Genomic DNA, 13,730 nt, shown 5'->3' on the forward strand with positions numbered 1-13,730 from the left:
CGCAGAGTGAAGTTTACGAACACTCTAGTCGGTGGTCCGCCGGACCAAATAGACATTACGAATGCACCCTAAATCATAGGAAAAGTCTGCATTGAATGCAATTTCTCTAATTTTCTAGCCTTTCCATGGCTGAACCGCAAAGTATTGTTCGCTCATTGCGTTGCATCCACAGATCTCTATGCATGCGCACCGCCCATGTACCGCCGGCTTACCGACCACGCGCCACGAAAATTAGTTACAAAAATTTATTACGTGTCAGAGGGCGCTACTAGATCGGGAACAAGAAGAACCCGAGCGTAGGCTCTCTCAGTTCCTTTTCTGCTTCAGTCGTGGTCTGTCCCTACTCCGCCGTCAAAAACCGGTGAAGCTGTTGCCTTTTGTACCAAAGTGCCAGCATGCCAGTTATGTAGTGAAAAATAGTTGAAAATTCGCAAGGTGGTCGTGCAGGTTATAATTGTGGTTTAGTTGACGAGGCTAGTATGAGGCTAGTTTTGTTCAAAGTTACGATTGTGTAGTAGTAACTAGTACCCGGTGGCACGTGCGCTGCATGGATTGGCTGTTGTCATTAAGAAATTCTTCATAACGTATAACGTAAAAACTAAACTTATTTTCAAAGGTACCGTATTTGTTCTAACAGACTTATCTTGGCATATTAGCAATTTGATGTAAAATTGAAAGTTTCGCCAGTATTTGAAAGTATTTTTATTTTCCCAGGCTAAATTTTCTTAGTTACTTCTCAATTATTTCATTTAAACGTGATTTATATAAATAATAAAATCCAGAAATATGAGGATGTATGGCTCTATCATGTTCCAAAGAAGAAACGGAAGTTATTGCTTCCTTAAATTTTGATAAGCTTAATTATATCAGGCACTTTCTTTATACCTAATCTATGACCAAATTTATTCGAAAATGTGTCATGACTACATATTGCAAGGTGTGATGAGTAATACTTATACATCTCCCATAAAATTAACTCTATGTTAATTTTTGGTTCAGAATAATGTGCTATTAAGCATTTTTAATTAAATTGCTTTTAATTTGCGATATATCGGGTCTCTGCAGTCAATGCAACTGAAATTGCTTAAATAAAGAAATAACGTTTGTGAGAAGCTCGCTTATTATCTTTTCCATGTAATTTTCATGAAATTAATATTCCTGTGATTTTGTAGCAATCGTGCCAGACAGATTTTAGGTATTTAGTTGAATAATTTATAATGCTGAGGTTTTATCTTTACAGATGTGGGTTTTTATACTTTGGTACTCATTCGTATTATGCTTAAACCAAATTACTGCGGATAAACAAGTCAATAAATATGTAACAACGTTAATCGATGCCAAGTGGAAAGAGACGCCTCTGATACTAGAGGTAGCTGAGTATCTCAGTGATGAAAGTCATGACTACTTCTGGGGATTTGTCGATGAAATATCGAGCAGTTCATATTTGCTGCCACCAAATGGTAAGTTGATTTAAATGTAATTTCAACTACATGTTAAATTTATTATCAAATATAATTCTAACATTTCTATATTATAGAACAACATGACGTAATGGTTGTAAATAGTAAAATTGAAAAATTACATGTTCTCTGTAATTAAAGACAACTACTCAGCCATGAGCAAACTGATTAACATCCGTAACTTGACTTCCTGCAAAAAACACCCTGAATTTCTTTACGTTTACAAATTATTTAATTATCTGATTAACTTTTTATATACACCCATCATCGTGTAGCCTCCATCTTTCTTGTCATTTTCTTGAGAAGGAACTGTAATATCATGAATATCCCTCAAACTGGAAGCAACCTGCATGTTAAATCTGTTGCTGCAAAAATGATCAAATTTACAATTCAAATCTCTTCATCGCATTATATTTATAGCCATGGAAAGAGATGCATACAATGTCGCTATCACAGCTACGAAAAAGTTCTTAACTCCAGCTGAAATAGCTGTGCTTAAGCTAGGACTCTCCCTGAGAACATATTCATCGCGAGTTGAAATGTTCAATCAAATGGCAGAGAATAGAAACATTTCGCATCTGGGCTGCAGCGTTGCAATGGACATTGGTGGAAAGCTTACTTGTTCGTTAAAAGATTTGGAAGATCTAGTGAACAAGGTAGACATATTTAATAGATATACAGGAAGAAGAAATAGTGCAATTTTCACCACAAAGTCTTGAAAAATTGTGATACGTACATGATTTATATATATTTAATCATCTCATAGCAGCCCAGTGAACTTAACATTTCTTTATAATCAAAAGTGTATTTTCAGATTGAGATATGTTTGAAAACCTGATATCACACTCTTGTAAGATATTGTAGTTTGAATTCCTCTTTGGTTGGTTTTCTTCTTATATTGCCTGATATATTCATTGGAATTTATTTGTCACTAAACTGTTCAACATTCGTGCTTTGCAGCAAGCAGAAGTAGAAATAGACACTTATAGTGTGGATCATCATTATCCTGGTGGCGAGCAATCTGATAAGACTGTGATTCTTTATGGTCAAATGGGAACAGCGGAATTCAGCGAATTCCATAGTACATTGAAGTCTTTGGCTGAACAAAAGAAAATTGATTATGTTTTGCGCCACTATGTAAACGTAAGGAAAATTAAATTAAGGCTATCTTACTTTCTGCCAAATTTATTTATTGAACATTATTAATTTTAGAATCGATCAGAAAAGAAGTTGCGTTTATCAGGATATGGGGTTGAACTTCAAATGAAATCTACAGAATACAAGGCTACTGATGACTCTGACATTAAAGACAATTCAGACAAAGAGGCCGACTCAACAAGTGATGGAATTGAAGAAATTGATGGGCTTAATTTTGGGATTTTAAAGTATGAGCTGACTCCATTTCAAAACAATCAAAAATTTAAATCATTTGGCAAATAAATATCCCATTCAGTTGATAATTTAAAGGGATTCGCGTTTTCAGATTTTTATCAAAAACATGTTCCAAGTCCTGTAGTGATATTTCACCAGTCTTCTATTTTTTATGAACTTTTTCGTTGGCAAATTTTTCAAGTGCTCACAATTTCTGCTAATTTGTGAAGCAGTTATAATGATATATTATGATATGTTTACGAAATTTTCGACGACTGCTCAGAATAAAATTAGCTAGTCAACGAAAAAATGTAATTGTTGAAAAATGAAAATGTTTGAAGACATTCATGAATACATTATCCAGAAAATAATGTAATCAATCCCAACGTGATTTAAATCATTGGTCCTTACCAGCTCCGGTAATTGATTTGTGAAATGAAATCAGCCCATGATTTGTTACATGCACCATGTTTAGATTTCGATACATGTAAATAATTTCTTGAAATAATACTCCAGTAAAAACCAGCTGCTGTCCACTGTGTATGAACAACGAATCGAATATTTATACACAATCAGGACAATATTTTTGGCTGCGAAAAATTGAAAATTCGTCACACAATGACCCAGAGTAATTTGTTGAATATGATGCGTTTTATGCAGGAATTTATACCCAGACAAGCAGGCCGAACTGGATAAGTTACAGACGCATTTACTAGAGAATAGCCATGAGATTGGAGCATTAAAAGTATGGCAATTTCAAGACTTAAGTCATCAAGCTGCTGAAAGAATTATGAAATCACCTGCAAGTGAAGCAATTGATGCACTTACTGATATCGCTCAGAATTTTCCTATGCAGGTCAACATGATCTTTAGTTTGTATTGGCTCATCTATGTAATGATTATAATGTTAATAATTATAATAATAACTTATCACATTTATATCAACTATGTAGGCTAAATCTTTGATCAGAACAAAAGTGAATTCTGAAATGAAGAAAGAAATGAAACTGAACCAAGAGATATTCTCTGCAAACTTGAATATTCAACCCACGGATACAGCTTTATTTCTTAATGGACTGTTCTTCGACTTGGAAGCAATCGACATTTTGACTCTCTTGGAGTCGTTACGTGCAGAATTGCGGGTAATGGAATTACTCCATAAAATTGGTAATTCTAAATTTCTTCTGTTTTAGATCATAGATTTATCGTCAATATAAAACTAGTTCAGTTCATTAAGGAAAACCAATTTTCATTTTGCAAATTTTATTCAAGGTGCAATTGTGTTACAGGGTTTGCAAATAAGAAAATGAATAAGCTACTGGCTTTAGATTTGTCAGGGAACGGAGATAGCCAAGATTTTGCTATAGATATCAGAGATTCAGCAATCATATGGGTTAATGATATTGAGAACGATTCACGATACAAACGATGGTCACCATCACTAACTGAGCTTTTACGACCAACTTTTCCTGGCATGCTCAGAAACATAAGAAGGAATCTTTATAACTTGGTTAGTAATGTCAGATTATAGATAACAAACACGCTATAGACATTTTCATCAAACTGTGGTTTTATTTCGACTTTTAGGTCATAATCATTGACCCTCTGAGCAAAGATGCAGTACCACTAATCTCCTTGGCTGAGTCACTATACACACATTCCGCTCCGCTTCGTGTTGGCTTCGTTTTTATCACCAATTATAACACTTCTGTAACAGGTCAAACGGATGCCAGTGTTGCAGTCAATAATGCATACCACTACTTTGCTGAATCACTCGGACACAAAGAGGCAATGCGTTTTCTTTCAGATGCAAGTTTCTCTTATTTACCTAATTTATATAGAGAGTCGTCATTAGCTGTGTTTTTGATAAAAGTCTTTATGTTATAGCTGAGACACTTTATCGATGAAGACGATACAGATGTGGGTGAAATAAGAAAAGCTATTCTGGCTAGAGATTCATCTGCTGATGTAAATTATATCCTTGGGGAAGAATCAGAGTATGATGTCGGACGTCATTTAGCTAATGACTTTGTAAAACGTACTGGATTCCATAAATTCCCTCAAGCCTTACTGAATGGAATACCTTTACCATCTAACCAGCTTAGCTCAGAATTATTTGAAGAAGCAGTTCTTTCCACCATAATGACGCAGACACCTGCGTTTCAAAAAGCTGTATACCGGGGTGAGCTCACCGAAGGCGACGATGTCATTGATTATATCATGAATCAACCTAATGTTATGCCCAGGTGAAGTTACTAAATTTTTATTTTAGTATTAATCATCTAACATTTATATGCATGTACTGGATGTGCACTAAGTTTTGGTCAGTTTTGTTGAGTAATTTTTTGATCTTGCTGCAATTTGGATATGTTATAGTATATACTGAGATATGGAAATTCTTCGATCCCACTTTGAGTGTACACCATTTAATCTATTCAAATTTGACCCTAAAAATCTAGTCAAAAGTTGGTGGATCGGCACATATATATATTATACATATTCTTATATTTGTTTAATATTAATTATGTAACATTTTGTTACTTAATTCGAAATCTCAGTCACTTTTATAATGTATTTGATGAAACAGGAAATCTATTCACACCTTGAGTTTGTGACAGCTTTGACATAATTAACATTTTTCTGCACAGGTTGAATGAGCGTGTTCTGAAAGTAGAAAAGCATAATTGGCTTGACTTGATTGGAAGCATGCCTGAAACTAACGAAATCTCAAAGTGGAGTTCACAAGATACTTCCAACTGGCTCATGGAACGGATGAAATACGTATATATATCTAGACGCAGCGCTGTACACCACTTATTTACTTTCTGGATCATAGTTGATTTGAACTTATCTATAGATAGACAATTATTACGAGAAGCATTTGAATATGTGGTAGGTAATGAAAAGCTTCAAATAAATGAAGTATCTACGATTATCATTCCTCACAGCATCATCATCATCATCATTTTATTTTTGTAGAAATCGAATGCAGATGTAAGGATCAGTATTATTGTAAATGGCATTGAAAATAATAGTAGACCTGAAATTGACATAAACAAAGTTGTGCTTGCCGCATTAAATGCATTATCAAGTGAAGAAGCCATGAGATTCATTCTTCAAGTTACACAGGATGATGCAATTTCTCTTATCACTAATGGCAAATATGAAATTGAGGTGAGCTCGTTCAATCCATAATTCTATTTCACTCTTACTTACAATATTATAAAATACAAATCTTACGTACTATTAACATACCCATAAGAATAAAATGTCCAAGGGTGTTGTTCTATAATAGAAATACTGTTATTAGAATGAAGATGTGAAAAAGAAACTTGATGAACAAACAATGACACTTGAGGTGCACAAGCACTATGTAAGAAATGCACTACATTTGGAAAGTGGAATGAGAGCAATCATATGTAATGGCCGTATAATTGGACCATTCGATGAAAATGAGGAATTTACCAGTGAAGACTTTGGTCTGTTGGAAAGGTTCAGTCAAAATACCTATGGTAATAAACTGTTTAAACATGTAATGAAAGCAGATTCTTTGGACGACGATGACGAATATGGTAAGATGATATGTAATAAAAATGGGTATCTTTGTTTTAATGCATAAAAAAGCATCAAATTATTTTTAAGGTTTATAAAAATGCTCATAAAAAAATTGTACGACCTTTGTTCTCAGAGAAAATTGATATCACAGATGATATGATTGTAAAAATCGTAGCACTGTTGGTACCAAGACCACAGACGAGGAGTCGAGTTGATGTGCCGTTTCACAGTGACGAACACAGGTAATTTTGCAATTTCTAAAGGACAAGCTTCATATTGAAATTCACATGTTTTTTATACTATGCCCAGCTGTGACTTGATGATAATTATTGTTTTTGATCGAGTTATCATATATTTCCAGCGCCATCAAAATACCTGCAGGAGATCCTGACAGCGTAGCATTCGATCTTACTGCAATTGTTGACCCAGTTTCTCGGGGGGCACAAAAACTTGGACCGATTATAAGCACTCTGCAACAGACCCTAAACTGCCATGTAAAAGTATTCCTAAACTGTTTGGACAAAAACAGTGATATGCCATTGAAAAGGTATATTTAGTTTAGTGCCCATCAGATCTGTGTAAACCACAGTAAATATATTTTTCCTTTTTTGAACACGTTTCAATGTTAATTTTACGATTATTTCAGTTTCTACCGATTTGTACTGGAACCGGAATTACAATTTACACCAGAAGGTCAGATCGCTGGTGCAATTGCTAGGTTTAATAAATTACCAACTTCTTCGTTACTTACTCAGCATATCCATGCACCAGAAAATTGGCTGGTTGAAGTTGTGCGCAGCGTATATGACTTGGACAACATTAAATTAGATAATGTAGCGATGGGTGTGCAAAGGTAAATATTTATCGTACTAATTTCGTATGCATGTACAGGAGTGATGCAGTACAGATTTTTCCTACTATATCACTATCAACGGAGTATAGGTATACAATTAGATGCGTGAAAAAGTAAATCCAGCTGCCTTCACATTTTTTTGTCTATATGATTGTAATCAACTATAGGAGGTATTGTTTTCAACAATATTGTCAACTACTTTACTTGATAACATATCTTGTGGTATTCAGGATATTTAAATAACAGCTTAATCGATTTACTTCATATTTGCAGACGACATTTTTGAACAGTTTATTCCCTTGCCACGATCCGAAATATTAACATTTTTTTCTCATTCGCCTAAATGGAGACCGTGTTACACACATAGCCACAGGCCAGAGGTACCAACCAGTTGAAGTTGAACACCGATTTTTTTCAAACCTTCAAAATCCTTTTATAATTATTTAACAAAAGAAAATATGATAGTTGAAAAAAATGGAACCGTATTAAAGCGGATGAACTGTTCAAGAATTCTATCACCAAAATTAAAGTAGATTGGTCAAGCTATTTTTGAGAGACCACATTGCAAAACATGGTACCAAGTGAAATGATGTATGTTATCACCAGAAATAATGATTCTATTTAGAAAAATGTGAGTGATGCTCAATTTACATAATTTTGCTTGATACAAACCCCAATTGAATTGAATGATTGGTTGTTGAGTTATTGATTTCTGAAATTCACCCAGTTTTTTAGTCGTCTATCTTTTCCTATTTTAAATGGTATTTTTATGTTTGATCATTTTTACTTATGAATTCTCTTCATCTTTTGACAGTGAATTCGAGTTGGAGCACCTTCTTCTTGAAGGGCACTGTTTCGAAGCTGTAATGGGGAATCCACCCAGAGGATTACAGATAACTTTGGGCACTGAAAATGAGCCCGTAATAGTTGACACCATTGTTATGGCTAATCTGGGATATTTTCAGCTAAAAGCTAATCCTGGTGAGTGGCTTTTACGACTAAGGCAAGGAAGGTCTGCTGAGATATACGACATCACGAGCGTTGATGGTCAAGATGTTATTCAGAGTGAAAACAATGTGAAGGTTGTTATAAGTTCATTGCGCAGTCATGTCTTGAAGCTGAAAGTTTCCAAGAAACCAGATAAAGCAAATGTAGATCTTTTATCAGAAGATGAATCAAGCTCTGGTCTATGGAACTCAATATCTAGGTAAACAAATCAATACGTGTTCAATTCCTATCATTAAATCTTCCTCCGAAACAGCTGATTTGTGAGATCTACGTGAATGTTATCAAATTCTAGCGTTATTTCACTTACATCTTGCACAAGCATTGATAGACTATTCAGTAATTCGAGAACTGAGTAAGCACGTCATCGCAAAACATGCGAAGAATCAATTTACAGTCTACACTATCACTCATTCTTAGTATATTACAACTACATTTTACTGCTGTTTCATATTACTTCAACTGATAATTTACAGGACATTCACTGCGGCTGAAGAAAGCGAAGATAAAGATGAAAAATTGAATATATTTTCTCTAGCTTCCGGACATCTGTATGAGAGATTTATTAAAATTATGATGCTCAGTGTAATCAAGCATACTAAAACACCTGTCAAGTTTTGGTTCTTGAAAAATTATCTTTCTCCTACTTTGAAGGTGAGCAAAAGTAACGTACAAATTAGTTAACAACTTACCAGCAGCATTTTTAAGTTAACGATGGAATTCCCTCCTGTTGTTTTTTTCTAGTTTGAAAGAAAATTGTCGTGCATGTTGTTAATTGACCATCTAATATGTGAAGTCCAAATTTATGTTTTATAGGATTTCTTGCCACATATGGCCAATAAATATGGCTTCGAATACGAATTGGTACAATATAAATGGCCCCGTTGGCTCCACCAACAGACTGAAAAGCAAAGAACCATATGGGGATACAAAATTCTCTTTTTAGATGTGTTGTTCCCGTTAGATGTGAAGAAAATCATTTTCGTTGATGCAGACCAGGTAAAAATTCAGTAACTGTACTTAATTCAGTGCCAAGTGTGTCATCGAAGAATAAATGAATTACTCGATTTTTTTCGCATACAGGTTGTCAGAGCTGATTTGAAGGAACTAGCCAATTTAGATCTTGGTGGGGCACCGTATGCATACACGCCATTTTGTGAAAGCAGAAGGGAAATGGATGGGTTCAGGTAAAGATGTGACAAGGGAGAGAAATGAATGGAAATATCAAATTTCAAATTCAATTTTTCCTAAACTCGAATCTTACATTTGTTTTCCTCAGATTTTGGCAGCAAGGTTACTGGCGAAATCATCTACAAGGAAGACGTTATCACATCAGTGCTTTATATGTCGTAGACTTGAAACGATTTAGGCGCATAGCTGCTGGTGATAGACTCAGAGGTCAATATCAGGCTCTTAGTCAAGACCCTAACAGCCTCTCAAATCTCGACCAGGTAAATAAAAGTTGAATAACATATAACAAGTTTGAGATATCAGCAGAAAATAATCAAATTCTCATGTATTACAAATATATTTTTAACAGTACACATTACAAAGATGTCAATTTTCATACCATAGCATATAATATTCACAGTAAATCCAACTGAATTGTTATTCTCCAGGACCTTCCAAATAATATGATACACCAAGTAGCTATAAAGACTTTGCCTCAGGAATGGCTTTGGTGTGAAACGTGGTGCGATGATGATTCCAAGCAATATGCCAAAACTATTGACTTGGTAAGTACTTTGATGCACGGTGATGGTACAACCCCTCGAAAGAACCACAGTACATTGAAAAGTGTAGTATCAGTAATATGCATTGCAAATTATTTCATAGTGATCACATAATAGTCCAATAATAAGTCCCTATATGCAGTATTCATAAGCCTGGTTCTGATACTGCATGGGAAATCACTATCTAACGTAACATATACTTTCCATAACAGTGCAATAACCCAATGACAAAAGAAGCTAAGCTCCAAGCTGCTATGCGCATCTTACCGGAATGGGTTGGATACGATGAAGAAATAAAGAGGCTACAACAGGAAATAGAAAACGCGAATCGACAGACGGAAAGAGAGGAAGGTGGTGCGTAAAAGTTTACAATATTATAAAGATTTATAAAAATAATACTATATCCTCCTGTTGCATTTACTTGTTATTATTATTCATTATTGCCATGATATGACTCCATCATTCAGTAAAAAACTAATTATTAACGAAACTGCGGGGTTAACCACAAACACGAGATTTCAGGGTTGCAGGATTTCAACAGATTTCAGATTTCTTTTTTTTGGATTTCAAGGATTATATAAGATTTTATCATATTTTAGAAGATTTGTTTTACAAAAGATTTTATAGAATGTCAAATAATTTTTAAATTTTATGCAGGAAAGAGTGCAGAGATTTCTAGTGATTTCGTCAGAATTTATAATATGTCGTAGATTTTCAAACGATTTTAACGGATTTCACGGGATTCAAAGGATTTTTCAGAATTTTAGAGTTCCAATAAATTTCACGAGATAGCAACTATTTAAAAAGACTTTATGGGGTTTGAGAGATTTCAAAGAATTTTATAAAATTTCCTAAGTCGTTTGCTGCAGATTTCATGGTATTTTATTAACGCATAATTCACTTTGAATAGAGTCCGAAAATGAAACGTTGTTTTGTTTATTTCGTTATGCAGCCTTGACTTTTGAAAAAAATGGTATCGATCCTTGTTAAATGAATATGACACAAATGAAATATGCAGTGGGACCCTTCGTGCTGTTTTCATTTGTCATCAATATACTCAATTTTGTTTTTCAGAAATGATGGATGATTCTCCAGCACATGAAGAGTTGTAAACCTGGAATTGTGAATATTGCATTTTTACTGTAAGGTGTGTGAGGTGTATTTTATCATTAAAGTTCATTTATTGCAGTTTTCATGTCACTTTCATAATAGCAAGCCATTTTACAAGCGTTGAAAATAGAAAAATATCTCGACAAGAACACTATTAATGTAGAACATTCAAATTTTATTAAAACATTTAATTGTACATTGAACGTGAACGGGAATGTATGACATTGGCAAATGTATGTAACAACGTTCTGGTAAATTTGTATCATTTGTAAGTAACAATTGAATTTTCGTTTTTCCTATTTGTAAATACAAGGACTGAAAATTCGAATAAATGTCTGTTAAAATTATATATAGCTACCTGAATTCATACATAGCCATCAATTAATATGATATAATAAGATAATATACCTAAACTTTACATAAAAATTGTACTTGTACATTTTACGAGGGTTAACATCTTATAATTGAACTCATCTTAACTCATGAAAGTTTAATTTCTATTTTAGCATATGAATCTAAAAACAGTTTCGTGACAATTTAATGGGGTCAATTTTAATACTATAAGAACCCATATGGATTTTATGTATATGGTAAAAAATTCAGCGGTAATTTCATATTGTTATGATTATGGAAAACAAGAGTCATATTAATTAAAATTTGCAACAGAAAATAACACTACACTAACAATAACAATAACTTTATTGAATGAAATTTCCTAATCACAGCAATGCGAAATGAATCTTTGCAGTAAACATAACGATGATTCTATATACAGTCAAGTTCTCACACAGAAATATTCGTTTCCAGTTTAGCATTATAAAATTAAATTATTACGTTCCTGCGATTGTTATTTTCTTCTACCAACTATGAAACATAACATATTATGTTATGTTACACGTTTTGCCGTGTAGCCCGTATCAGGCTATCGAGGTTGAATCACACAATTTCTCTGTTTTTGAGAGATAGATTTCAGTTCCTTGTGAGGAAAATTGATTGAGCAAGTGGAATTTAACGTGGAAAAATAAATTAAGTTCGCATAAGGCTCGTGTGATAAATAAAACATCGTGCAGGATGAAATATTTTTATTATATCATAATCGAACAATGAAAGTGAATAATTGTGAAAAACTGAAAAAAAACCTGGAATTCTAGTAATCAGAGACGCTTTTGTTTTCAGATTTCCCCTGACCGCCAGATACACTGCGTAAACACTGCAGATACTTTGTAAACAATTACTTTCTCATTAAACGTGTCGTTTGTAATTTAATTATTAATTTGATATATTAACTTTGATAATTTCCGATTACTTAAACGGTAGTACGTAGTACGGAAACTTTTATACAGACAATTTTTTCTCTATTTATCACACCAACTTTACAAATGATACTGAGGTTCAGGGTCATGCTCATTAGATATAAAAAAAATAACAATGCCAATTTCAGCTTTGACTGCACAGAGGTATATTTATTTTTTTCGTTATTTGCATGAAAAGTAGGGGGGATTCGCGGTTAAAGCCTTGAAGTATGGCTGAACCTTGACCGTAATTAGACCTAATTAGTTGTTTGAAGGATAGAGTCAAAAGTATCGCACGGGGGAGGAAAAAGGTCGGGGTATGAAACACTCAGTTTCGCATCGAAGGGTTAATTTAACGACCCCCCCCCATTTCGAACTATATTTAAGGGTCAATTGTGTAGGTACTCAGATAACAACTTGCCCGCAATCTTGACAACAAAATAACAGCAATGCTTGCAAGGTATTGCTAGCAGTATTGGAATAAGATATGTCTCCAATTGTTATTAAAATTAGATCAGACAAAATCCTGAGCAAACGTTATCAACAGATAAACGCAAGCGAGCCTTGCTATATACTATAAAGTAATAACACAAAAATTACTGTTGCAGATTTGCTGCCTATAAATTATTCTGAGGAAATAGGTATTCGGCTAAGAGGCAGCAAAAATTGCAGCTATGAGTGACGTAGACTTTTTTGCGCGGACACAGGTAATTGACTATCTGGGTTATACAGAACCCGGAAAAGGGATACAGCTGCCTTTGTAATTTGTCATTGTTTTCAAGGAATTATTGATAAATTCTTGAAAATGGCAGGATGATCAACGTTTCTAGGAACTGTCTAAAAATACACACACATAGATTACCTCCCACGTGTGACGGAGAACTCTGGTAGTGTAGAATCCCCGAAATTGGTGCCGATATAAGTTATAAAGTTTATACGTGTATACTTTATACCGTAAATAGATTGTATTTACGTTGGAATATAACATCAATTAAACTTACACATTGAACGTATGTTTCCGTTCCTCGTTTACAGTTAAACAGAAAATCTACATCGTTATAATACATTTATCGAGTATCTATGTATGAATTCCGGTTTTTATTTCCTAGTTGATGAATGAAAGCAACTACAGTTTTAGCATATAGTCCTCGGATTTAATTCTTTCGTATCTTTATGAGCTTCTAGGATGAGTCTTACGTGGGCATGCATGCAAAATGCACCTCATTGTAATTCGAATGATTCTGTATTGACAGTTGGAAAGATAATCTATAATAGCTTGATGCTGTATTGCCTACTGATCGCTGCAAAATGTAAGGTGGAATCTCATATCTCGCGATATGTACACTACAAA

The 13,730-nt window shown here is 34.1% G+C and overlaps 1 protein-coding gene across 2 annotated transcripts; it reads left to right on the top strand.

The window, feature by feature from the left end:
- The first annotated feature begins 327 nt into the window (after nucleotides 1–327).
- Nucleotides 328–12,353, top strand: Uggt (UDP-glucose-glycoprotein glucosyltransferase). 2 transcript variants are annotated; one of them, XM_046620717.2, is made up of 25 exons: nucleotides 328–616; nucleotides 1,241–1,460; nucleotides 1,881–2,116; nucleotides 2,421–2,603; nucleotides 2,673–2,845; nucleotides 3,492–3,687; nucleotides 3,785–3,998; nucleotides 4,121–4,341; nucleotides 4,419–4,640; nucleotides 4,719–5,077; nucleotides 5,480–5,723; nucleotides 5,811–6,005; nucleotides 6,142–6,403; nucleotides 6,520–6,628; nucleotides 6,748–6,933; nucleotides 7,033–7,239; nucleotides 8,054–8,446; nucleotides 8,721–8,898; nucleotides 9,061–9,243; nucleotides 9,328–9,431; nucleotides 9,524–9,695; nucleotides 9,864–9,980; nucleotides 10,190–10,331; nucleotides 11,052–11,124; nucleotides 12,264–12,353. In XM_046620717.2, the coding sequence occupies exons 2-24, from the start codon at nucleotides 1,241–1,243 to the stop codon at nucleotides 11,087–11,089; spliced, it is 4,554 nt and encodes a 1,517-aa protein (XP_046476673.1). In that variant the 5' UTR covers nucleotides 328–616; the 3' UTR covers nucleotides 11,090–11,124; nucleotides 12,264–12,353. The 2 variants fall into 2 exon arrangements, with proteins under 2 accessions (XP_046476673.1, XP_046476672.1); XM_046620716.2 differs by having other exon boundaries at nucleotides 11,052–12,353.
- The last annotated feature ends 1,377 nt before the right edge of the window (nucleotides 12,354–13,730 follow it).

Source organism: Neodiprion pinetum, chromosome 4, assembly GCF_021155775.2.
Source record: "Neodiprion pinetum isolate iyNeoPine1 chromosome 4, iyNeoPine1.2, whole genome shotgun sequence".
NCBI lineage: Eukaryota > Metazoa > Arthropoda > Insecta > Hymenoptera > Diprionidae > Neodiprion > Neodiprion pinetum.

Coding starts and splice junctions, on each gene's coding strand:
- Uggt (XM_046620716.2), top strand. CDS start 1,241: ATGTGGGTTTTTATACTTTGGTACTCATTCGTATTATGCTTAAACCAA. Junction 1,461..1,880: donor ATATTTGCTGCCACCAAATG/GTAAGTTGATTT, acceptor TTATATTTATAG/CCATGGAAAGAGATGCATAC. Junction 4,641..4,718: donor CAATGCGTTTTCTTTCAGAT/GCAAGTTTCTCT, acceptor TTTATGTTATAG/CTGAGACACTTTATCGATGA.